Source organism: Macaca thibetana, chromosome 1, assembly GCF_024542745.1.
Source record: "Macaca thibetana thibetana isolate TM-01 chromosome 1, ASM2454274v1, whole genome shotgun sequence".
Lineage (NCBI taxonomy): Eukaryota > Metazoa > Chordata > Mammalia > Primates > Cercopithecidae > Macaca > Macaca thibetana.
In genome coordinates, this window is record NC_065578.1 from 63,181,892 (window position 1) to 63,209,726 (window position 27,835).

At 40.9% G+C, this 27,835-nt stretch overlaps 1 protein-coding gene across 3 annotated transcripts in view; it reads left to right on the forward strand.

Annotated features, from left to right (window-relative positions):
* Nucleotides 1-27,835, forward strand: part of ROR1 (receptor tyrosine kinase like orphan receptor 1) — a 410,977-nt gene that overhangs the window by 219,764 nt on the left and 163,378 nt on the right. For all 3 annotated transcript variants that reach the window (XM_050756448.1, XM_050756588.1, XM_050756527.1), the window contains one exon: nt 17,748-17,819. In XM_050756448.1, the coding sequence (XP_050612405.1) occupies nt 17,748-17,819 (72 nt within the window). The remainder of the gene's footprint in view (nt 1-17,747; nt 17,820-27,835) is intronic.

Sequence of the window (27,835 nt, forward strand, 5' to 3'; positions counted from 1 at the left end):
TGGTATAGAAAAATAACCAATTTCCAGGGAAAGACAGAAAGAGGCAGGTCTTCTTCACCCATATGGGCCCATTGTCTTCCAGGTCTAACGTGGGCTGTGTTTGGTTTATCTGTGTGGCAGACTTCACTCTTCTTACATTAATTGTTTGTGATCTGCCACCTGGGGAAGTTGGAAAACATCAGGAGTTAATGCTGTTGAGTTTCTTTAAGGAGAAGAAAGTAAGGCCTCGAGGTGTCTTTGCAACAAAGAAGGTAGCTATTAACCTTTAAGGGTGTTGTAGAAGCCAGTATACCATCACTAATATGGTTGTCATGAAATGCAATGACCCTTCTCTTTTCTGTCACCTGTCTCGCTTGGCTAACTCTACCACTCACATTTCATGATTCAGTGCGGAGAACATGATGTGACGATAGGAAAGGAGAATGTAAACACCTGTAGTAGTGTCTGTCTAGTGTGACCAAAATCCCTGACCTTATATTTTAACACTGTAACTTTTGGGAAGAATTTCTTTTGATACGTGTTTCTATTTTATGAACTTAAAAACAACCCACAACCCTTGTATATGTCAGAGTCTGTTAGTGCTGTGTGATACATTAAATAGCAGAGAATGGAACAAATATCTGTGGAATAGGTTAATTATTATTTTATTTATTTATTTATTTACTTATTTATTTGAGACAGAGTCTTGCTCTGTCGCCAGGCTGGAGTGCAGTGGTGCAATCTTGGCTCACTGCAACCTCCGACTCCCTGGTTCAAACGATTCTCCTGCCTCAGCCTCCCGAGTAGCTGGGATTACAGGTGCATGCCACCACGCCCAGTTAATTTTTGTATTTTTAGTAGAGATGGAGTTTCACCTTGTTGCCAGGATGGTCTTGAACTCTTGACCTCGTGATCTGCCCGCCTAGGCCTCTCAAAGTGCTGTGATTACAGGTGTGAGCCACTGTGTCAGGCCAGGTTAATTATTTAATGCAGACTTCTGCTCAGGGTATTTGTGTTTAAAGAGATGGACTGTATAGACACATTGTAGTAAAAGGCTTGGGTTACTGGTAGTTTAAACAGAAGCCACTGATGAACAGGGGAAGAACTATTGGTTCAAATTTAATTTGGCATCTTTTTAGGGTGACATTTGGCACATCACCCTCTAATCCTTGGTTTTGTCATCACTAAAATGGAGATAATAACACATCAGCAAATGTTTGTGAAAATGTATAAATGTTCTTTGCAAACTATCATGGATAGATAACATGTTGTTAGTATGACTGCTCTGCTAACGAGTGTAGACTTTGCTGAAGTTCTCCTCCTCCTCTTCCTGCCTCTTCTTCCTGCTCATTACCGTCACAACTACCCTTTATGAATTTGTGAGCCATTAGGGGTAGATTCTGCATCTCTTAACTCAGGTCTTTTTCTGCCTGCCAGTCAAAGTCAGCAAATACTAGATACCTAGTAAGTGCCCAACATGAAGTATATAAAGATCAGTATTCAAAATATACAAATATGGACATGCAGTGATACCTAAGGGACTGTTTATAGTTCCCCAAATTAATATGGCTCCCTGGGGCAGAAAAACCTTTTGTCTACGTAGCTAATGTCTACTCATCCTTAAAACTCAACTCAAAGGTCAGTATCCCTTGGCAACCTTAGATGTTCATTTGTTACCCTCCTACCTGCTCTTATGAGGTGCTCTTTCTGTGGAGTTCCATAAAACCCCGGCATACCTCATAAGAAACACTTGTCATTTGAAAGAGGAATCTTTGAGAACTGAACTCTTTTTAATAAAAATTCTTCCATTTTGCACGTGGTATAAAATTTTAAGAGTGCAAAAGGATGTACAGTAAAACATCCTTCTTGCCTCTGACTTGCAACCACCAGTTCCCCTTTTCTGGTGTAAACACTGTTCCCAATTTTGGGGCATCTCTTTTATAGATATTTTATAAAGATGTATATTTATACATGTAAGAATATGCATACACAGCATACATAATTCATATTATACATTCCATGTATATCTGTGTATAAGAACACACAAGCACGTTTTTGTTTTTGCATAAATTATATTGTGGTATACACACTATCAGTACTTTGCTTTTATTTTTAAACCTAATGATTTATTTTGGTGATTGTTCCAAATACAGTGCGTACAGTTTCCTTGTGTTTTATAACAGCTGCATTGTATTTCATTGTGAATTTTGAATAGCCATAATTCATTTAGGTAGTCTGCTATTGCTGGACAAATAGGTTGTTTCCAATCTTTTTATATTATAGACAATACTGCCATGAAAATGTTGTAACAATATCATTCCATATATGTTTGAGGGCACCTGTCAGATTAAATTCCTAGAAGTGGAACTGGCGTTCACACAGTTATTAACATTTTAAATTTTCATAGATATTGTCAAGTTGTACCAATTTGTGCTGCTTTTGATATAAGTGTTCCTGACTGTTCATATCCCTTTCAATATAGTGAGTTATCAAACTCTTCATATTTCCAATCTGATTGGGGAGAAATAACATCTCATTGAAGTTTTAAATAACATTTTTATATTATCAGCGACGTTATCACGTTTCATATGTTTAAAGACTACTTATACTTCCGTATCTGTAAATTGTGCACTCATATCCTTTGTCCACTTATCTATTTCCTCCTTGGATTCTTTTTCTTACTGATTGGTAGGAAATTTTGCTTACTATATTGTAGCCCTTTGCCTTTTGACCTGCAATAATTTTGTCTCCCTAGTTTGACATATGTCTTTTATTATTAATAACCCATTTATGCCTAAGTGGCAATTTTTTGAATTTTTGCAATCAGACCTTGGCGGGGACTTTGAGCAGTAGGATATCAATAATTCTCACGTGCTTAGCTTACAATAATGGAACATGAGGCATAAATGGTTAATACGGTCAAATTTATTACCTTTTTAAAGGCTTTTTGATTTTGTGTCAAACTTTGAAAAGGTCTTTACACTACAAGGACCTTGAAGCAGCAGGTCAGAAAAAATGGAGACAATGGAGAAGGCTTGTGGGGAAAGGCCCAAAGAAGAGGGGTCCTCCTAGTGGAATAGCTCACAGTGTGGGAGAGCTATGAACTCAAGGGAGAGGTAGTAAAATGAAACTCATTGCATTGCTTCTCTCTCCCAAGTGCTTCCACCAGCCACAGCAAATTCCCCCAAATACCTCGGTCATCCCTGACTGAAAATGGATGACCACATTCCATATGGGAAAAGTATACACCACCTCTGAACATCCTCTTAGCAGCCAGAGATCAAGTTGCCCATCTCAGAAGAGGATACACAGGAGCAGACAGGATGCCTCATCCATCAAGTGCACAGTAGCTTTGGTCGTTCCTGTTCATTGCAGTTGACTGGAAAGGCCTCTTGAAATACTGATAGCTCTGGGAGGAGGGAGAGCCCTCCCTTTCCACATATGAGCAGATCTTTGGCAAATCCAAAGGAGGGTCTTGCATTTTTGTGAAAGTTCCCATGCCTAGGTTGTTTGTAAAAGCTGCAGGTGGAACGCCATTTCATTTTGGATGTAGATATCGACACCTGGCAACCAAGTCGAACTGTTTCCATCAGATCTAAAAGCCAAAACAGTCTTGGCAGATTGATGGCTAATGAAAAGGAGTTGCAAAATTAATTACATGGAAAATTATTTTTTTCTAATAAGAGAATGAAAAAATACGTATTGGATTAGGGAATGACTTGAATCACCAAGCTTCAATAGCAGTTGTTATTAGCTGAACTCTGTACTTTTGGATGTGAGAATATCATTCTTCCCAGATCATTGTTTGAAAGAGACCTCCTGTACTTTTGCCTCTCTCAACTTTAATTAAATGAGCTGCCAACACAGGACCCTGTCAGACTAAGATGACTCACTCTAGCAGGCAGTTCTCCGTAGCGCTTCACAGCAATGAAAGTAAGTTCCTCACTCCATTTGTCTTTTGCCTTTAGTTTCTCAAGCTTATTTCTGAATGCATACGGATTTTTGAAGTCTGGGGTCAGTTTATTTAGTGGAAGACTATGGGCTTTGCAATCAGGAAGACTGGATTTCAAATCCTGGCTTTGTTAATCTATGGCTTTAGATTAGTTCTTAACCTCATTGAGCCTTAGAGTTCTCATCTGTAAATGGACATGTATTATCCACAAATAATTCTGTATAGCAAATTACCCCAAAATGCAGTGTCTTAAAACAATGAGCATTTATTTAGCTCAAGAATAAATGAGCTATTATTTGTCATTATAGCTATTATCAAAAAAGATTAGTTAGGCAGTTCTCTGATCTGGACTGAGCCAAGGTGATCTCAGCACATCGTATTAGCCAAAGCAAGTCTAGATTCAATGGTACAGAAATATACTCCATCTCTTCATTGGAGGAGATACAAAAAGATGTGGTTACAGGGAGGAATGAATTGTGGGCATTTTACAGTCTACTACACTACCTTATAGGAATAAATGTGATGACATAGGGAACATGCAGCTATCGTATCACCTATGCATTCAGAAAACGTCTATTGAATACCTACTATGAGTTCGGTGCAACATTGATACTGTTAGTAATGTAGAAGAAAGTAAAATCTCATCCCCAGCCTCAAGAAGCATACAATCTTATTAAAAAGATGTGCCCCCAAAGAAATTGTAGGTCACATTACAAAGTGCAAAGTCTCTTAAGAGTGGAACGGATAAAATACCGTGGGGTTTCAGAAGAGGGATAAATTAAACTAAGAGGCTCTGGGAAGAGACTCTGGTCCCAACTTATGCTCTGCTAACGTTTTCCTCAATTTAACTTTAATTCTTGATCTCCCCAGGCTATCAGTAATGACATGGTGCAGGAAACCCAGTCCAGACGGGCAAAACATTTTAAACTGGTACAATTTTAGGCGAATTAAGTATTTGAACATTGCCAGCCATCCAGATGCTATATGCTCAAGCTAATATGGCTGGAGCAAAACCATCTTACTATCTTGCAGGATAGTAGTAATCCTCCTAAATTTATCTCTCTGATTGAGATAATTTCCACTAATCCAGGAGTCCCTCAATCCCATTAACTTAAATACTTGATTTCCAGGGACAGCCAGAAGGTACAAATTATGCTTTCAATATACTTTTCTGAAAATAGTTCTTTTTTTCCCCCTTTCACGCCTCACAGTTTGGAGCTTTGAAATAATTGAATTAACAGTGTGCTAGAGGGGGTTAGACAAAAACAAAAACTGGGAAAGGGACTTTACCAGCAGTGCAGTAGAGAGCCTGAATGGAGCCAGGATTGGCTGAGGAGAGATCATGGCTATGTTCTGGCAGTTGGTGACATGTCAGGGGACCTTAGGCAAGTTCTCTGCTCGAGTCTGGGTTTCTTCAAGTCCAGCCCAGGGTATGATTATCTCAGGCCTTGATCCTTTGCATGTGGAGTCATGAGCTAATGTCTGTTCTGTGTACGGACTTTCTTGAAAGGAAAAGTGCTACCTAAATACAAGGTACTTGTATTACTCTAAGGTGCTTGGAATCTTAATAGCTTTCTCAACTGCAGCCAAAGTGGGCTTCTCTTTGTAAATGCTTTAAGTGATTGAGAATCAGGGCTGAAAAGGGGTTTGTTTCTCTCCCCATCTATGCCTAGAGTAGGATGGCTGCACATTTTTAGGGCTTGCCCAATTTGCCCATTTAATGGAGGGCTCCACAGACATCACAGCCATTGAAATCCTATGTAAAATAGAGAATGGCTAAGACAATACTACACTGCTTTTTGCAGGAAAATAATTTTCTATGTAAAAGTATAGTTGTCTAATTCAGTAGTCAACTAATTAAGAGAACCTTCAAGTTAGACATAAATATTTGGCTTTGAAAGACGTTCAAGAGGTACCAGTTTTGTTGCTGGTTAATATTCATTGAGCTGTCTCAATGTTGAGGTTGCTGCCCATATTGAAATTTTATGATAAAAAGAAAAGTAACATTTTAGTTGGCTAACTCCTTTTCCCCTAGACTCTTAAATTACATTAAAGTTCTCAGTTCATTTAAAGCTTTTTGTGTTTTTCAGTTATTTTTACAGACATATTATCTGGGTTTCCCTACCCTGGCGATTTGCAGAGGATCAGTGCGAGGCTGCAGGTTATATAAGACTCACCTAGGGAGATTCAATAGTTTAGAGACAGGGATTCAAAAATCAGCATTTTTTTAACATGCTCCCCAGCTGAGTTTGGGAATCACTGCATTAAACACCCTTCAGGCTGTATCTATGGTTAGTTTCTGTATCTATGATTAGTTTTTTTTTAAAAAAAGTCTTGACCCAATTGTGAGAGCTGCTACTTTGCTAAAAGTTTACCATTTGCTGGATACTGAAGTCATCTCCAAGTATTATCCTAGTTAAGCCTCATAACAGTCCTGCAAGGTCATTATTATTATGCCCATTTTATGAATGAGGAACTGAGGTTTAGAGGTGTGAAGTAATTTTAAGCTGGTGTGTAACAGAGCTGGGATTTGTGTTTGAACAACACAAAGTTGACATCTTTCATCCTTGTGCTGAACTGCCTCCCATCTAACCTATTCCGGGATCACTTAGTAGTCAGGCAGGACACAATGAAAGCATGAGACGTGACCCTCCCTCTCAAGAAGGTTACTCTCTAAGAAGAATGAAAGGAAGAACATACTCACTGGTGCCCAAAGGAACATAAAATTAAGTGAAAAATTGTAAAGTAGAAAATTAGGGTAATTCTAGGGTTTTTTTTTTTTTTCATCTTTTCAATAGTAAACTGAGTATCATTGAATTAGGAGGTTTATTTTCTTTCCTGTTAAATTACATGGTTGTTTTGCTGTGATTTGAGCACAGTGTGAATCAGAAGCATCCTTCTGTTTGAGATCCCGACATGAAAAATATTTTTATTGATATTAGTGTTATAATCTTTCGAGGAGATGGAATTTGTGCGTCAACATATTCTGTTTTACATATTCTATTTTGTCATTCGTCTCTAATCACACAGGTTGGAGCAGAAATAATTTAACCTGTACCTAGTACCACGTTGAATGGACAATTATTTTATCTTTTGAAGGGGCTAAGTGTAAATTAGAAAGACAAAAGGAACCGAAAGTTTAGAACGTCTTAGACAAGTATGTTAGGCTAACCCTCCATTCCCAGCAGATATTTATGTTGCTAAGGAGATAAAAGCAAAAAAGACTCAGTTTTGATTGAAGAATCAATTTAGGAGGTTGATATGGTTTAACTCTGTGTCCCCACCCAAATCTCATCTTGAATTGTACTCTTATAATTCCTGTGTGTTGAGGGACCCAGTGGGAGATAACTGAATCGTGGGGATGGTTTCCACTGTACTGTTCTTGTGGTAGTGACTAAGTCTCACGAGAGCTGATGGTTTTATAAGGGATTTCCGCTTTTGCTTCTCTCTCAGCCTCTCTTGCCAACGCCATGTAAGAAGTACCTTTTGCCTTCCTCCATAATTGTGAGGCCTCCCCAGTCATGTGGAATTGTGAGTCCATTAAACCTATTTTTCTTCCCAGTCTCGGGTATGTCTTTATCAGCAGCATGAAAACAGACTAATACAGAAATACAGATGTATATATGGCCAGGGCCAAATCACTAAAACTGAGGGAGGCATTCCCTGTTTCCAATAGAAGGCTCCTTTGAGTATCCAAGTTTGCAGGCAAAGACAGGTATGTGATTATCACAGGTGAAGATGTACCCACTGTAGACCATCTTTTCTATGAAGATCGGAGTCTTTCTTGGGGAGGTGATATCCTCACCAGGTCTCAGCTCACTGTTTACTTGTGGTGGAAAATTCTGTTTTATTCAAAGGAGGAAATTAGATTATCCAGGATCCCATGTCTATCTAAATATCTGGTTTGCCATAAGCCACGTAAGGCTCATCACCAAAATCTTTGGTCAGGACAAGATCCTCCAGGACTGTGCTAAGCCCTTTGTCCTTCCCAGGTCCCTATCACAGCATTTGTCATACTATACTTTAAGTTTTTGTTTACTTCTCTGTGTTCCTACCAGAAAATAAGCTCCATGAAGTAAAAAACTGTCTCGATTTTGTTCACCATTATATCCCAGCACCTGACTAGCACTTAGGTAATCTGGAATGGAATAGGTGCTCAATAAATATTTGTTAGATGGGTGGATGGACGGATGGATGGATGGATAAATCAATGAACAAACGAATGAATTTAATATCATTAAACTCCAAATGAACATAAGGAGTTGTGTAGCTCCTTGTGGCCATATAGTTTTCCAAACTGTTTGCTAATACACTATGGCTTTAGGAAACACCCAGTATAACTTCATTCCCATTGTGTATAGGACTTAACCAAGACTTCCTTTGTTTTTCAAGAGTCAAGAACAAACTCTCAGGCTGTCATGGAATTGCAGCTGTGAAAGCATTTTCCTTGTGTCCGTTGTTTCTTTTGAGTGGCATGTGACTTTGAATTGGCCAGAGGCAATTAGTAGGTAATAGACTTTTATTGTAAAATGGATTATAGAATATGAAATGAAAATGTACGTGGGCCATACAAAGGGGAAAATGAAATGGCAAACTCCATAAGACAAAGACAGATGACACAGAAGGTTGAATAAGAAGAAAAAATTGCCTGGAGGCACTTTTCAGGGGAAGCATGTGTAAGGAACGGCATTCAAGTGGAAATAGGAAAAAAAAGAATAACGTTTGTTGATGTCATTAGAAACCTGAGGTGTCCACAGCTACTGAAAGGAAAGGAAATGGAACCTCTGTAGGGAGCTGAGACCAGTTTCTGAGGGAACCATTCTTCAGTATGCTTCCTCCCTTTTATACTCTGTCTTTGCCAGCTTCTTCTGAGGCCAGAAATAAACCAATTCTTTTATTGTACTAAGCATCCATTGAATCCCCAGTGGCACCATGGATGAATGAGGGAGTGTTAACTTTGGGTTCACTCATTTGAACTTCTCCTTGCGGAAGAGCAAGATATGAACCATTTTGAAATTTCCTTTAGGACTTTCCACTATCCCTGAGGAGATCCTGCCTCCTTAGTAACTAGTTGGGATATTTCTTGTCTTTAACAAACAAACAAGCAAATAACAACAAAAGAACTAGAAGGCCCTGGATTGGAGAAAGTTGCCTTGGCTGTGGTGGAGTGAGACCATTATTGAGTTATTTGCACTTCCTCCAATGTGCCATGGTCTTTCTAATACCTAGGTCTCCTCTTAACCCAGAACAATCTTTCAAAGGACCACCCTCCTGTCCTTTGGGATTCCTCCTCCCCAAACGGGAATATGTACTCTTCCTAAGTGATGTCTTAGAACCCTGTGCCTACCTCTGTTGTAGCTCTTATCACATATTTACTTTTAGAGCCAAGCCTTATTTAAAAAATTAAACACATTTCCCAGTGTATTTGCTTATTATTGCTTCTTACATACAACTCCTTCCTTCTAAATGCAGTTTCCTTTTTACAGGAATAAATAATGTAGCATGGAAGTCTATGCATGGGTTCATGACAGCTTTATTTGTAACAGCCAGAAAATGGAAACCACCAAATGTTTGCAGCGAATGGTTAAACAAAGTGTGGCATGTCCATACCACACAGCAATAAGAACAAACAAATGATTGATACATGCAACAAAGTAGATGAATCTTAAGGGCATTATGCTGAGTGAAAGAGGCCAGTTTTTAAAAGGTCACATACTAAATGAGTCTGTTTATACAACATTCCTGAAACAACAGAATTACAGCAATGGAGAACAGATTAGTGGTTGCCAGTGTCAGGAATGGTTGGGAGGAGGGGGATGGGTAGGACTGCAAAGGGGTTGCATGCGGGAAATCTTTGTGGTGACAAAGTTGTTTTATCTTGACTGTGGTAGTGGTTACTCGAATCTACACTTGCAGTGAAATGGCAGAACTATATACACATATTTTAACAATGTCAAATTCCTGGCTTTGACATTATACCATAATTCTGTGAGCTGTTAACTATTGGGAGAAATTGGGTGAAGGGTATGCAGAATCTCTGTGGTCTTTACACAGCCTTTTGACGTCTTATGGAGACGTTTCCCCCAACCCCACCCAAGTCCTGAGTGGACTTTCAAGAGTCCTAGCAGCTTCTCTGGACTGTTAGGAGAAGTATTTCTAGGCCCTTCCCACAGGTAAGGCCGATCTCCCAGGCTCTAGTAAAGGCTTTAGGCAGGAAGCTCAGATTTCGCTCTGGCCTAGGGCTACATCTTGGATTATTAAATTAACATTAAAACTGCAGCCCCTAGACCGGAGGGCCCATATTCATAGGCACCTTCAGCATCGGCTTCCACTTCCTATTATCCTTTTTGGCACCAAGAATTTCCTTTTCTTTCCATCTCAGCTATGCATCATATATTTCCTTGTGACATTTTATTCAGTACTCTTCATGTTTTTAGCCTCGTTGTGGTAGGGGGGTGGCTAGGGGATGGGGAGGCTGTTTCTGTCAGGTCTTATTGGTAACCCCATCACACTGTTTATAATTGCCTGTTTGTGGTCATGTACTCATCTCCCACCAGACTGTAAGGTTTTAGAAGGTGTTAGGGACCAGTTCACCTTTTTTTTTTTTTTTTTTTTTTTTTTTTTTTTGAGACGGAGTCCTGCTCTGTCACCAGGCTGGAGTGCAGTGGCACGATCTTGGCTCACTGCAACCTCTGACTCCCTGGTTCAAGCAATTCTTCTGCTTCAGCCTCTGGAGTAGCTGGGATTACAGGCATGTGCCACCACACCCAGCTCATTTTTGTATTTTTAGTAGAGACGGGGTTTCACCATGTTGGCCAGGATGATTTTGATCTCTTGACCTCGTGATCCTAGCCTCGTAAGGTGCTGGGATTACAGGCGTGAGCCATCGCGCCTGGCTTGGTTCGAGCTTTTTCATCCGAGTTCTTACACATAGAAAGTGCCAATACATATGCATATATAATGAATGAACGAGTGAATCTCTATAGTTCTGTGGAAGAGAGCCCAAGTATGATAGTTTTAAAGTGAGATAGTTTTCAAGAATACAGACTATTTTTATTCACTTTCAAGATGTGTGTCATTGTGGTGCTTTTTGTAGCATAGTTTCTTTACATACAAGAACTGCATGTGATCTATAAGATGAATTTAACAGATTTAGAAAGGAGAACAGTATCTCCAAAGAGAAAATTAAAAAGGCATTTAATTGTAATTCAAGAAATATTTCATCTCCTCCCTTTATGTGCTCTGCCATCCTTTGGGGGTTTTAGAATTGGTGAAACAAGCATTGATTGTTGAGGAGCTTGCCCTCTGGTATTGGTTTTCCAGCTACGTACTGCAGAGCTTAGAGTTCCACAGGGGACCTCTGGGGCTGAAGGGGGTTTAAGCCAGGGAGCAAGTGGTTATGTCTTTCAGCTCCTTCCCCCATCCCCCATATGGCACAGTTGAAGATACTCTGACTCTGCTCTCAGTCTTCCTGGATTTGATGACGATCCCCCTCCCTACCCCGACAAGCTGATAGGGCAGCTGCCTTCATATCTCTGCCTCAGGTTCATCAATCATGAAATGAAGGTAATAAAGGTACCTACCTTTTAGACTGTTGAAGGTTGAGAAGATCTCTGAGCACAAGCAGAGTCTTTTGGACTTTGACAAAACCTAGGCACCTTTTCCTTCCTTTTTTTTTCTTTTTTTCCCCTGCAGATCTCACCATATAAAAACACAAATAATAGCACAAATGTTGCTATATTATGAATTTTTCTTCAACAAAGTACTGGATTCATCACATATATAATAATTATGCTGATTACAAAGTAATTACATGGTTAAAAATGATTTCATACTGCAATATAGGTAATGTGACTGTAATTGAGCAGGGGTTTAAGGTTGCAGGATTGTGCCATCTTCTTTCTTTGTGATTATATTGATAATTTTATTTAGAGATTATATCAGAAATCCAAATTTGAGGTCACTGAGGACTAGAAGATCCTTGTAGACATTGAGCATAGTACCTTCCAGTCCTGACTATCCCGTAAAGAATGAAGAAAACTCCAAATTTTCTCTCTCCTCAGTAAGTCAGCTGAATCCCTAGCGTGGAGAGGCCCCCTCCTTCAGGACCCCAGATGTGGGGCAATTGTGAGCGTAGGGCTAGAGCATGGCTCAGGCTGACTGACCTCCTTGCACTACTGGGGAATGTAGCCTGCCTCTCCTTTTAAGTTACAGCAGACTCTTACTTTTCCAATAGGTGCCTTTGGTTAAGGCAATTTAACTGGCTATGGGCTTCTCCACTGAGGCACTATGGAGAGGAAAGAAACAGGGCTAACAGCCTTCACCAAACAACGTCTAAAGTAACACTGAGAACCAACAGTCTCAAAGCCATCAGCATCTTTGATTCTTTTCCCGCCACCCTCCAAATGATCACACGTGGAGGCCTTCTTTTGCATAGGAAGAAAGTGTGCCCCTTCTATGTGACTGACCCTGGCTGCTTGGAAATTCCTTGAGTGTCTCTCAAAAGTTGGCCTCTGAGGATACATACCACATCTTATGGCTATACACAGCAGAACATGCAGCTTAGTGAGAAGTCAGCACGTATTTCCTTTTGAGCCTCTAAAGTCTGGCTCTATCTTAGAACTTCTGTGATTTTGGCAAAGCCACTTCCCTACCAGGGGCCTCACTTGCTTCATCTGAAAAATGAGGAGATTGTATGACATAATGTTTTTTAAAAATTTAAAACATTGGAGCATTTTCCACAGTACCTGTGAACACAACAATATATAAAATAGATAAAAGTAGAGTTGTTCCTTTTGAAGGAGGATCTAGAGCCTGTATTCTTGTCCTCTGGAACCCCAGATCCTCTTATGTTCCTCTATAAATAGCTCCAAAAAATCCTGTGGCTCCAAAGAATATAATTTGATAAATATGTCCTGGACCTTGAGGGCCCACCCAGTTATAACATTCTAAGACTCAGTGAGTGGTCAAGAAAGGCACTGGGGTAGCCACTTGCTTCTCTTGCATTTAGCCTTTGCAGCTACTGGACTGGCCGCTGGTTTTGTGAATTTGTGCATGCCTGTGTAACCTCACGCATCACTGAATCGGGGATACAGGATGTGGCATGGCTGGGAGCTTCTTGGAAGGGCTTCCACATCCTGTGAACGTTGGGTCTCTACCTGCCAACTGCTGAGATGAACCAGTAATCCTTTCAGAGAGCACAGGCTTTTATCAATGAGGAGGATTCAAGGCTTATTTTTTCCTTCCTTCCAAATAACACTCCCACTGTTGAGGCTTAAATACCAAAACCTTATGGTTTGCAGAATCAGTGCCAAAAAGTCAATCCTCCGAGAAACTGCAAAGATAATAGCTCCTATTGATCAAATCGGGAGGAGAATAGCTTTTGAGGTTTGCCCTCCTAAAAGAGGTCGAGAAAGATAAGGGCTGGAGTTTTCTTAAACATGCTTGGTTTGCTCAAATTGGATAAAACCATATAAAAGCACTTATGTTCTTAGAGAACTGGTGACCAATTCAGGAAAACCTCATGAAATGAAAAGATTGGCTTGGATTAGTGAGGCATGTGAAATGCAGTGTCTTTCTAAGAGCATGGTAAATGTGTTGTTTCAAATACAGACAGTGACTTATTAGTTAACCAAGTACATCCATGCAGAGGATGGCCACTATCTGCCTTACTAGACAAAGGAGAGGTATGAAAGCCCTGGAGTCTCTATGCTGGACACTGTACTGGAGCCTTTTGGTCCTTTATTTAATCATTACCTCAGTCCTTTGAGATGGCTTTTATTGCTCCCATTTTATGGATGAGAAAATAGAAGTTAAATGATGTTCAGTAACTTTCTCATGATCACAAAATTAATAAGTGTCAGACAGTAGTATTAAGATCTAGGTGTATATTTCCATTAAATATTCTACTGTATTCTAAATGGCACATACACATTTGCTATTACCATGATGCTTTTGGTGAAGAGAGGCTGCCAGGCTGGTGGTAAATATACTTGGAAATGTCTCATGCTTTTGCCAATGGTGAGGCGAATAGGAATCCATCAGTGAGGTTCCTACAGGGCCAAAACTTGCAGCCATGTCTCTCTGAAGCCACTGGTGGCCATGGAATTGATGGAGTTCAAGCTGACATGTGCTTCATTTTTCTCAAACTTCAGTTTTCCTTTCAGTGAAGAAAAAAAGCTTATTAAACATCACTTTGTGAGGGGAGATTGTTAATATTCAACTTTCTATATAAAATAATCAGCCTTTATTTTTTAAAAATATGGCCTTGGAAGATAATATTTTTCAGGGAAGTTATTCATATTTTAAACTATTTTATCTGTTTTTATTATCATTTTATCTGAGAAGCTGAACACGTGGTTATCTAAAGGAATGGATCTTGAGGCAGCAAACAAAATTCCCCAGAATCAGCACAATCACTTAATGATCTTGTGAACTGAAATTATCTTTGCTACAGCCCAAGAACTGAGTGGTAATTAGTGTCCAGGGACACGTGGGGAACAATTTCACTGTTAGCGGTGCCAAGAATCTATTCATTTGTCATCGGTCCCAAATTATATTCAATCAGCAATTCAACTCAGCTTGGAAAAACCAAGTGACATATAGCTAACTGTCTATAAAATTAACACTGTAAAATGAAACCTAGATTTCTGGCAGTTTCACTGTGAGCAGCAGTAAGATGAAGCTATGAAAATATTGCATGTAAATGCTGTCAAGGTTCCTCTTAATCCCACCACTTTCCAACCTATGCTTCCTTCCCTGAAATGCCGCCTTGACTGCCAACCTTCTATTCCCAAGCTCCCCGAAGTCTGGGTGTTGGAGTGTTTGATGAGCCTTTTCATAGGTGAACCACAGCAGTCCATAATACTGCAAACAAGGGCTGTCATTATTGAAAGAGCCAAAGTGGGTGGCAGCAGCATGGGGCTCAGAGTGGAGCTGGGGTTGGAGTCATATGTGGAAGGCCCTGAAATGTAGACAATTAGCTCTTCCTGGGGAAATCACCTGCACGAAATACCCATTCCCCAAACAAGGGGTTGATAACAGAAGCACTGCTTTCCATTGTGGCTTTGTATTAAGCATTTCTCCTACTTGGGTAAAAATTTCTTTTTGTTTTCATATTTTGGAATTAAGATCCCTGCCATACTGCCTATCTGACTTCTGGTCTCCTTAAAAGAGTCTATGCTATTTTTGGCTCAGGACGTTGGAGGAAACCAGGGCCATTGTAGGTGGGGAGGGTATGTGTGGTTCGTCTACTTCTTTCCCACCTGCTTCTAGGACTGGGAAAGAGGTAAGCCAAGGAGGTCTGCACAAACCAAACAATCCTTTTGTCTCTGCTGTGGCAGGGAGATAAACTAGAAGTACACCTTTGCAAGGTCTCAGTGGGTCAACATCCTGTTCTTGTTCAAGCTTAGTCAGTGACGATGACATGTGGCCATTTGGCAGACAGTCACCATCAGTAAATATGGAAATACAAAAAATGTGCTTATCTCTGTGAAAAGGTGAGGCCAGAGGTAAGGTGAAAAAAAAAAGCCAGGTTTCACAGGCTTGACTACTTGTCAGCATGGGCTGCCAGAAGGTGTGGAGTGCTAGAGTCAAAGAGACCTGGGTTTGAATTGCAATTCTTCCACTTAATAAAGTTCATCCTGCATTCTGTCTCAGATCCATTTTTAGTGGCTACCTAGAGCACTGTGCTTAAAGCACTCTATGACAGATCCCAGGCTTAACAGGCGAACAGAGCCATGATTGATTAAAGATGCCTACACTGGATTGAAGCGGGAGGGATTGACAACTTGTATGCCTTATATCTAATGACCCTGGGTCCTCCAAGGTCCTGTCCAGTCCTAATATTCTCTTCTGAGTGTGTGTGTGTGTGTGTGTGCGCGTGTGTGTGTGTAGACATAGCCTAAGGGAAAGTTAGTGTAACCCCATTACAATATATTAATAGCATAGCTTAAATTTTCAAAAAAAAAAAAAAAAAGAACAACAAACATTATTTGTATATTACAGTCTATTATTTAAGAGTTTTAACAGCCGGTAAGTACTTCTAACAGTCCGTAAGTACTTCATAATGTATTATGTCCTTTAGATTATTGATTTGTGTGTTTGCTTTAATTCATGATGGCTTTGAAAATTATCTTTTAAGTTATTTACCGCAAATGATTCTCTATATTCAAATACTTAGCTATCATTTGTCTTGACCTAAAGTTCCAATGTAGAGAAATGAATTTCTCTGTTCACAGAAATGCTACCAATTCCAAACACGACCCGTGAAGTTAGTTACAGGAGCAATGTTGTTCTTCCATAAGAAGGCTATTAAATTTATTAGTCTAAGACTGGTCTTTCAACAAGAAAAGTAGTTTATGTTTGATTATGTATGGTCATTTCTGCAGATTTGTTTTCTTGTTAATGCAGTATTTTAGGGGCAAGGTGTATTTTGCCCTTGTTCTTTTTTTTTTTTTTTTTTGCAAGTTTCATTTCTATTTTAGATTCAGAGGGTACATGTGCAGGCTTGTTACAAGATTATATTGCATGATCTTGAGGTTTGGGCTTCCACTGATCCCGTCACCCAGATAGTGAACATACTACCCAATAGGTAGTTTTCCAACCCTTGCCCCACTCCCTCTATCCTTTTGTAATTCCAGTGCCTATTGTTCCTATCTTTATATCCATGGTACCCAAGATTTTGCTCCCACTTATAAGTGAGAACACATGATATTTGGTTTTATGCTTCTGTGTTAATTAGCTTAGGCTAATGGCCTCCATCTGCATCCATGCTGCTACAAAGGACATGATTTCATTATTTTTATGGCTACATAGTATTCCATGGTATATATGTACCACATTCTCTTTTTCCAGTCCCCTGTTGATGGGCACCTAGGTTGATTCCATGTCTTTGGTATTATGAATAGTGCTGTGATGAACAGACGAGTGCAGGTATCTTTTTGGTAGAATAATTTATTTTCCTTTGGGTATATACCTTGTAATGTGATTGCTGGGTTGAATGTTAGTTCTATTTTTAGCTCATTGAGAAATCTCCAAACTGCTTTCCACAGTGGCGGAACTAATTTACATTCCCCCAACAGTGTATTAGCATTCCGTTTTCTCTGCATCCTTGCCAGCATCTGTTATTTTTGGACTTTTGTTTTGTTTTGTTTTTTGTTTTTTGAGATGGAGTCTTGCTCTGTCAGCCAGGCTGGATTGCAGTGGCACCTTCTCAGCTCACTGCAACCTCCACCTCCCGGGTTCCAGCAATTCTTCTGCCTCAGCCTCCTGAGTAGCTGGGATGACAGGCAAATGCCACCATACAGGGCTAATTTTTGTACTTTTAGTAGAGACGGGGTTTCGCCATGTTGGTCAGGCTGGTCTCGAACTCCTGACCTTGTGATCCACCTGCCTCAGCCTCTCAAAGTGCTGGGTTTACAGGCATGAACCACTGCGCCCGGCCTGACTTTTTAAAAATAGCCATTCTGACTGGTATGAGATGGCATCTCATTGTGATTATGATTTGCATTTCTCTGATGGTAAGTGATGTTGAGAGGGTTAATGTAATATTTTACATTTTAATTTTCAAGCCAGTGTTTTGAAGTAAAAATCTTCAAATCTGGTCCATAGATTGTTCATTTGGATGGCATCTAAAATGCAGGCACCTCTACTGGCAGCTAGAACCTCCATTCCAGTCTAATAAGCTATGGGATTGCCGTGGTCTCTCTCCAAAGGCAGGTCCTTTGGAAATCTCCTGTAATGCTTCGAACAGCCCATAAGTTACTATATTTAATATTGCCCTTGTCTTTCTCCCTTCCCTTCTTTTTCTTTTCAGAAACAGAGCTGTCAGTCAGTGCTGAATTAGTGCCTACCTCATCATGGAACATTTCAAGTGAACTCAACAAAGGTACACGGTGGGGGCACACAGGGGAGGTGAGGAAAGAGGTGGGAAACTCTGTTTTTAATTGTGGCATGACCTTCTTTGAAATCAACTGTTTTTCAGATCACTGCAAGGAGATGGGGGCCAAAATAAATCCCCAGCTTACTTTGTGATCACTTAACATTGAATTACTTGGGATTCTATTATTTCTGGAGAGTTTCTTTCCCCCCTCGTTCCTTTCTCTTCTTCCTCTAAAGTGTTCCACATGGCAAAAATGCTTCAAGATGTGAAATAGGGTCGTTTCTGACCTTTCTGACACTACCTCTAGTGGATCTTATTTAGACGATTTGATTCAGCCCAAGCCAGGATTGATCAGAGCTGTTTGCTCGGTGACCTTTCATGATGAGCATTTGATGTGCTTGCAGGGTTCAGGACCGAGTATCTGGAATGTTTGTAATTGCCTGTGCATAAGGACGGCAGCTTCCTTTGTGCACGTGGGGAACAGGTTTCTGCTAGGAGATTGTTGTTTAGCATTAATTAAGCCCCACCATATGTTAAGCAGTGGGTATTTTATGAAGACCCTATATCCTGGAGTGGTATACCAGGACACATTCAAAACCCCTGCAGTCTGGCTCAATCTGCCTTTCTAGCCTTAGTTATCTTTATTCCCCTTTATGCATTTCCAGCCAAGTTTCGATTTCTTATATGTCCTGTGCTTTTCTGCCTCTCTGCTTTCATCTTTTCACCTGGATTGCCTTTCCTTCTTTGCCAATACCCATTCTCCCGCTTTTGCAACGCAACAAATTACTTCTCCTTCAAGACCAAGCATAAAATTTACATTATCCGGTCTTGTCTAATCCCCTCCAGCTGAAAGTGGCCTTTCCCTCTTTGAAACTTCCGTAACTCCCTTCTCTGTTCTTCTTTTCACATTTTCTACATGATATTATGATGATTTCTATACCTATCTCACCTCCCCCCCCACTTTTTTATTTTTGAGACGGAGTATGGCTCTTTCGCCCAGGCTGGACCGCAGTGGCGCTATCTCTGCTCACTGCAAGCTCCGCCTCCCAGGTTTACGCCATTCTCCTGCCTCAGCCTCCCGAGTAGCTGGGACTACAGGTGCCTGCCACCGCACCTGGCTAATTTTTTATATTTTTAGTAGAGATGGGGTTTCACCATCTTAGCCAGGATGGTCTCGATCTCCTAACCTCGTGATCCGCCCGCCTTGGCCTCCCAAAGTGCTGGAATTTCAGGCGTGAGCCACCGTGCCCAGCCACCTCACCTCTCTCACCCTTAAGCTTAGAAGTTCCTTGTAGGTAGGAGTTTTTTTTTTTTTTTGGTCTCCATCACAAAATCTAGTACAAACTCTTATTTGTAGGAAATTCTCAATAAATGTGTGTGGAATGATGAGTCACATCTTACCTGGTGAGAAGCCGTAGCCATACATATGTGTGCACATACATTCAGCAAACTTACTGAGTTTCTACTTTAGTTCAGACATGATTCAAAGTTCTGAGATTACAGTAGTAAAAGGAGCTCAAAAATCATTGTCATAAATGGTCTTTTATGATCAGCTCTCTGTTGCCTACTGATATGGTTTGGTTGTGTCCCCACCCAAATCTCATCTTGAATTGTAGTTCCCATAATCCCCACGTGTTGCGAGAGGGATCAGGCGGAGATAATTGAATCATGAGGGTGGTTTCCCCTATTCTGTTCTCATAATAATGAGTTAGTTCTCATGAGATCTGATGGTTTCATAAGGAGCTTCCTCCTTCGCTGGGCACTCATTGTCTCCCCTGCCACCCTGTGAGAGGTACCTTCTGCCGTGATTGTAAGTTTCCTGAGGCCTTCCCAGCCAATCAGAACTGTGAGTCAATTAAACCTCTTTCCTTTATAAATTACCCAGTCTTGGGCAGTTCTTTATGGCAGCATGAGAACAAACTAATACACCCACTAATACATTCACTGTAAGTTGTATTTCCTCTCTGAGAAGAGATAAGTTTATTTTATAAAACAGCAATGGGTGAAGTTATTTTGCTGGTTATACTTTACTAGGCACTTTAGGATGGTGGAATGAAGTGAGATGTCTTTTCACCTTAAATCAAAGGACATTTAGAATATTTTTTTCTATTGTGAAATTTGACCTGACATTATTTTTCTATTAAGTATTAAATCAGGCACTACATGTTATTCCTCTCCACCTCCAGCACCAACCATAATGCCTAGAAAGCAGAAGTTTTTCAACGAATATTTATAGAATATGTTTAATGGAAAAGAAGAAATAAAAGACCCTGAACATTAACTTAGTACCTGCTCTGTGCCAGGCACTGTGCTGGGTGCTTTCATGTGAACTTATTCTGCAAGTTCCTTATGGTGCCAACAGAAAAATTATATCATTGCACACTGCATGTTAGTGATCAGATGGCAATAGAAAAGCATCAGTGTGTGCTAAGAAAGGCAGCAGAGTCAGCAGTCTAGAACCCAGCCTGCCAGACTTGGAATTTCTACCAGACCAGCACTGTAATTAGTAGTAGTTGCCCATCAAGAAAGAAGTGTGTCAATAGTATGAACCTGCTGGCTGAAGGGAAAGATAAAGGCAGGCCCCAAACTCCTTTGTTTGTTCAACACAGACTTTCAGAGAGTGTGGATGGCTTTCTGGAGGTGTGAGGATGCTTGGCATCATCTTTCTCTAGAAGGTAATTAGTGTATATTCTTTAATTTCCATTTTGAATGAGAGAGGAAGATCATTTGTTAATCAAAACCTTATTGATTCCTCTGCTCTGGTCTAGGAACTCTATGAAAATTAGGATATAAAGAGAAACTAGACAAAGGCCCCTGTCCTCCATGAACTCAGAGACTATTTGGAAAGACTGATCGCTAAATGCGTAATCAAAGCCTTCTGGTCAATTTGATAGATTGAGCTTTCAAGAGACACTTCTTCCAATCACAGAGATACTAGTGAAATACACAATGAAGAAAATTATCCATTGCCAGGCTGGTGCACAAAGAGGTGAAATCCCTAGGCTCCAGAAATGAAGAACAAGTTCAATATTAGAGCAATGATCTGTGAGGAGGAATTAAGCAAAAGAGTCCATGATAATTTGGAAACTATGTGTACTCCCTGGGGCCTGGAGTTTCGGTATCCCATGGGGATAAGAATTGGAGCCACAGGAAATAAACTTCCTGCATTAGGATATGAATGAAGAATGACTGGCCTAAGTATGAAATAAGGAAAATTCTGCTGAGGATGTGATTACAGAAATCTATCAAGCACCTTGGGCCATTGGGATCACCCATGAGAAATCAAAACCTCAGCCTGTACTACATGTGGGAATGGGGTTGGGGTTCTACTCAGGTATTGCACAAGCCACAAACCAAGAAGGTAACATAAAAACTTGGCCTGGAATTGATTATACTAGGAGACACTGACAGCAGCAAACCTAAAACCAGCTCTTAAAAATGTCTCAACATCCTCATGCATGAGGGTTTTCCACCAAAGACAAAACTTTAAAAATGAAAACCACAAAAAAACAATGGCAAACTCCTGCTGATGTTGAGCTTACTTTAAAAAATTATAATGCCTGTAAGAGAGGGGAAGAAAGCCACCATTAGTAAGGGTCAGCAGACAAAACACATGGAAAAGTTCATACCTTAGAAACTAAAAACAGTGGACCAATTTGAGAGAGTATATATGTTTAAAACGTTCCATGGTGAAAAAGTAGAAACCCTGGGGCAAGTGCAAGATAATATGACAAAAAAGGCATATTTCAAAAGAACTAAATTAAAATTACATGATTGAAGAATAGAGCTATGGAAATTAGAAGTTTATCAAACGGGCTTAAAGTGATACACTCAGGTCAAGAATAATAGTGGTCTGGGAGATAGGTTTGAGATAATATGGTGGTTTAGAAAATGGACTTGAGCCAGGGTGACTGACTAGGTTTGAATCTTGACTCCACTGTGTGTTTCCTGTGTGACTTTTGGCAAACCTCTCAACCTGTCTGTGCTTTGGTCTTCTCATTTGTAAGATGAGGTAAGAAAAGCACCTACTGCATAGAGCTGTTGTGAAAATTCACCTGGCCAGCAAATCTGATAAATTCATTGGAGAGTAAGAAGTGATAGCTGTTCTGGGTTAATATGGTTATTACTTTGAGCTTGATATTAAAATATCATGGGTACTTCGACAGTCTGGTAAGGCAGGCATATTTTAGGGTTGGGGTAGATACCTTAGATTCTGATAAATCATCCCATTCTGGCCTTCCACACTTGAGTGTTCATTCATACAAGTGACATACTTCTTAGCCTGGCAACACAAGATTCTCCATGGTCTTACCCCTACTGATTCTTCTTACCTTACCTCCAGTCCCTATACTCAATATTCAATTTATTTCAATAACCTGCGTCCAATTCCTTAAACATACCATTCTCTTTCCAGCCTCTGTACCTTTGTTCATGCAGCTTCCCCTGACTGGGTTTGTTCTTCACTTGGCTAACTCCTCTTTTACTTAAGCACACCTTTAACATTCCCTCCCTCCCCATTTCTCTACAGTATCCCTAATGGACATACTTCTGAATAACACAGGCAGTATTCCTTCCTTGGTGGACCTCCTGGAGGAAGAGACAGATGATTAACAAATCCTTCCATCAACCCCTTTGACCATGCCATCAACAGTGCTCCAAATTATGGGGTACCATATTAGCCTATGTCTATCTTGATCAGAATCCTTACCTTGCTGTATTGAAATTATCTATTTCATGCTGCCTCTTTAAAGTCAAGGTTTGCCTTATCTATTGCATAACACCATGCAGTAGGCAACATGTAGTAGGAAACATGGCATTAAATTATTTGGGTTCAAATCCCAGTTATGGTGCGTAAATGCCTACCAGGTGTGAGGCACTTGCTAAGCAGGTTGCACGCATCATTTGAATTCACACCACCCTTTGCAATAGAACAGATAGGCAATTGAGGCTCATTTGGGCTAAAGGGTTTGATGGAGGGGAAGTGCCAGGATTCCCACCAAGACCTCAGGGCCAGGTCCAAGGACCATGTCCATTGTGACAACTGAGTGCATTCATATCCCCTCCTCTTGTGGGGCAAGTTCCCTCACGTGGAAAAGCAGTAAAATACAATCCATCTCTTGGTGGGCTTTAATGCCTTCCTCTTCACCCAACTGCTCTGGTCCACCCATCAGTTCCACTGCAGCTCCCCAGCCACACTCAGTTCCTAGTGTTCCGTTAAATGAGTCCAGTCACTGGCATTAACCAGTTACCTGTCTATCCTTTCCAACAGGAAATGAAATTTAAAAGAGACAAGGCCACCCTGGAAGAGCCGCTGAACGCTACTATTGATGGCTCATGGGGGTAATTTCTGAAACAACTGCTTCAGAACCAAATACCGCCTAAAATAAATGGATCTACAGGGGCTCAACCTCAGCTTCCCCATAAGAGTGTTGGGGTGGGTGTGATGAGGGCCTCTTTCCCCTTCTACCATACTCAGTCACAAGAGGTCTCAGAGGTTCTCTATAGAAAGCTAAATGTTTCTTTTGGAGAAGGGGCTGGAAATTGCTCCCATAGGCAGCAGAAAGGGAGGGAACCTACTATTTAAAAAAAAAAAAATACTGAGGCCTGTTTCCAGCTGCAAATAGTTCTCTGTGCTGACAGACTATATATATGTGTGTGTGTGTATATATATGTGTGTATATATATGTGTATATATGTATATATATGTATATATATGTGTGTGTATATGTGTGTGTGTGTGTGTGTGTGTGTGTGTATGTATATTTTGTCCTGGTTTGCCTTTTCAAATGGCTTTCTCTACCAGGTTGGAGCTTTAGTAGGGAAGTGTGCAATGTGGGGCTTATAAACATGGGCTCTAAAGTTACTATGACTCTGAGCTTCCCTTTGCTCACCTGTGGATAGAGGTATATGTATCTATTACTGTATTAGTCCATTTTCATGCTACAGATAAAGACGTACCAGAGACTGGGAAGAAAAAGAAGTTTAATGGACTTACATTTCCACATGACTGAGGAGGCCTCACAATCATGGCGGAAGGCAAGGAGGAACAAATCAAGTCGTACATGAATGGTGGCAGGCAAAGAGAAAGCTTGTGCAGAGAAACTCCCATTTTTAAAACCATCAGATCTCGTGAGACTCATTCACTATCACGAGAACAACGCAAGAAACGCCTGCCCCCATAATTCAATCACCTCCCACCAGGTTCCTCCCACGACACATAGGAATTGTGGGAGATACAATTCAAGATGAGATTTGGGTGGGGACACAGTCAAACCATATCAATTACCTAAGGTGGTTTTCCTAGCCAACTAGCATGTCTGTGGGTTTCATGCCCATGTTGTGATAGGATAGCTGCTTGCTCAGTCGCAACAGACAGATACGTCCTAGACTCAGCCCCCTGGCCTGCCTCTTCCTTCAAAGCTTCACCATCAAGGCCTATGACCAGGTTCTCTAGCTCAGGAGTGGTTGCTCCCTCTTGTCCCCACTCCATTACTTGATTTGTCCTTGGCACATGATCTATTTAAATGGTATTGACTGGCCTATAGCTTAGAGCGTGAAGCTTAGCTAGTCAGAATGGGGTGGCTGAGTCATTTTCTTGTGCTTCTAGTTGTATATATTTGGAGCTATAGGTTGAAGGTGGTAATGTAAGGATAGACTGGATCTTGCCTTGGCTCTTGACATGTGGCAAGCTGATGAACAGTCTTCCCAGGACTGGGTTGTCTGAGCGCTTATCCATCCTTGTGTTCCATCTTCAAAACTGGTAGTTGGTTGGGGTCGTAAGCAACATCTTTCTAATATTGATAGCACCATTTTCTTTAAAGGTTGTCACCTTGCCATTATCAACTACTAAAACACTTAGAGCCTCTCTAACCTCATATGGAAAATAGAGGAATGATTGGTATGGACTTGAAAGAGCTGGTATATGAATTAGATAAAGTATAAATCCCATCACAGTCTCTGGCATATATAGGTGCTCACTACTGGTAGTTCTCTTGACCGCCCCCTCCCCACCTACTCCCTTGTCTTTCCCAAGGGGAGGGCAGTATGATTTCAGGAAAGAGCACTTAACAAGGAAGCTGGGTTCTACTTCCAGCTCAGCTCCATCACCAGGTCAATGACCTATTTAAGCTCTGGGCCTGGGGGGTTTCACCTGTTGAAAGGGAGGCATCAATCCTTGTTCTGGCTGCATTACCCATTATGAGACTCCAATGCTGCGTGACCCAGTATAGTAGCCACTACCCACCTGTGTCTATTGAGAATGTGAAATGTGGCCAGTCCAAAGTGAGGGGTAGCATCAGTGTAAAACACACTGGATCTCAAGGCCTTAATATAAAAAAGAAAATATCTTACTAATAATTTTTACATTGATTACATGTTGAAATGGTATTTTCATATATCGAGTTAGTAAAATACATTAAAATTAATTTGTAGTACCTGATCCTTTTTAATGTGGCTACTAGACAGTTTAAAATTACACATCTCACATTTTTGGTTTACAATATATTTCTATTAGATAATGCTGCTCTCAGGAAACAATCGCTGGAACCTTAGGTAAATGTAACCTGTGCTTCCTCCTTGCAGCATAAAGAAATGCTCTCATATCCATTCCAGGTTTAAAATTCTAGGAACTGCTTTTTATTAAAAGAAATGTTTCTAAACACTGATTTTGTTTGTGTGTGTATATATAATGCCTTAAAATATATAAAGATTTTATGTGAGAGGGATTATCATTCCTTATTATAGTCTGATCACTATTATAACTAGATTACAAATTGACCACTAATGGGATTAGAGACAAGCAATATCTGGAGTCATTTCTCATCTGTGGAGAAAAATATTGTGGGTTAAAAGCCAAAAAACACATAGGGATTTTTTTTTTCTTTTGAGACAAGATCATTCTGTCACCCAGGCTGGAGTCCAGTGATGTGATGATGGCTCACTGCAGCCTCCATCTCTCAGTCTCAAGCAATCCTCCCACTTCAGCCTCCCAAGTCGTTGGGCCCACAGGTGCACCTCACCATGTCTAGCTAATTTCTGTATTTAGAGACGGGGTTTCACCATGTTTCCTGGCTTGTCTCGAACTTTTAGGCTCAAGCAATCTACCCCCTTGGCCGCCCAAAGTGCTGGGATTATAAGCATGAGCCACCACACTCAGCCAGGAACACCTTCCTGATAGGAGAGCAGGGATTTGGATATATGTGGGGAGCTTCTTGCCTGCTGTATATCTCCTGTATCCCTTTGCTGGCAACCAGCTCTTATTCCCTTTGCTTACACCCAGCATAGAAGTATGCGACATGGAAATCAGTTCCCCTTCAACCAAGCAGCTCTCTCTCTCTCGGACCGGTATTAATCCTCTTTACTTGACAAGTCTATTCATGTTAGGGAAGGGCACCGGCCAGATGAGGGATATGGAATTCTATCCGGAAATAGAAGGAAAATGACCCTCGATGGTCCATCTTGATTCTTCAAAACCTGCTCAAAGGGGAGAGATTTGCCATCAGCCTCCTCTGTCATCCAGTCATCAATGGAGCAGAAGGGTCTTCCTCACCATGCAGGGGTCTTTCCAGCCAGTTATTCCAGGTCTTGGCACCCAAGCCCTCCCATCATTCCTCATCTCCCCATCTGCGCTGTTAGTGGGGCATTCAGCCTAGAGGAACGAGGCCCTGGGGGTGCTCCGCAGATGGCTGCGTGAGCAGCACAGAACCCCACCTCCATCCTCCCAGCAACCGCTGCCCCAGCCCCAGCAGGTGAGCAACCGATCAAGCTTGGAAGTGTTTGTGCTCCTGTTTTTACCATTTAGAATGAGGAGAGAGCTTATCTACCTTCTATCTTGGGTCTCAGATTCCTTACTCCCTTGGTACTATTTTTAGTGATTCCTAAGACAAGGCACATTTTTGGACTCATAAATAATAAGGCAGTCACAAAGAAAATGTGTCTGGCTTTTTCCCAGGCTGTCTTTTCCTTGCCTGTGTGTCTTTTAGTTTGGATTTAAGCCTGTCTCCTCCTGTTGCACCCACTTCAAAAATGGCTTTAGAGTTTGGCCTCAAGATACTTCCAGAAACCCATGGACTGGTGTCCTGCTCACAGGGATCATGGAAGTCTTTTCTAGCCCTGGGCCCACAGCTTTGGTTAACCTTATCTAAAGACTTGCTGGGACTTTTGGACTTAAGGGTCTGCTTGGCTAAAGGGAGGGGAAAGGGAGATCATACAAAGTGCTTTACCATGGGGCTCCTCCCTCAGTTTCCTGCTTCTCCTTCTCCACCTTTGCTTGTTGTGCTCTAAAACCAAGCTGTTCATTGTTCCTTATCCTATTTCAAGCATCTGCACAAACCTTACCATTTGGTCTGATGAGAACACCCTCCCCCAACCTTTTGTCATTGTTAAAGACCCAGCTCAGACTTCACCACTTCCAAGAAGGCTTTCCTGACTCCACCTTCTCCCACTGGTGATCACACCTTGTTCCTCCCCATGCCAGGTGATGCTTATTTGCAAGTATGTTCTTCCTCTTCTTCTCCCCATTCTTCTTCTTTCCTCATGCAAGAAATATTATTGAAGATCTTCATCATTTCAAGCAAGGCCCTCATGTGTCTCCAATTCAAACAGAGGTTGACCAGGAAAAGCAGTGTGGAGAGGGCTTTGAGAGAGAAAAGAACAGCGTGTCAAGCTGTGAACTTCTTGAGGTCAGAAGTCATGTCTTCTTTATGCATCCTTATCTCTCCAGCATCTAGTACAGTTGTTTGAATAAAGAGAGAAATGAATGACTGTTGAAAATCAGAATATGGGAGCTGAAAGGTACTTTAGAGTAGCTGTCCTCAAGCTTTGGTGGGAGTTAGAATCACTTGGAGAGACCCAGGTTCATTGAATCAGGCTAGACCCTATCCCCTCCATTTTTACCATCTTCCAGGTGACTCTGATGACCACTAAAGAGGACCATTGATAGAGCAGTAATTCTTAACCTCAGCTGTAATTGGTATCACCTGGGAAATTTTAAAAATTACTAATGCCAGGGTCTGTTCTCCTCC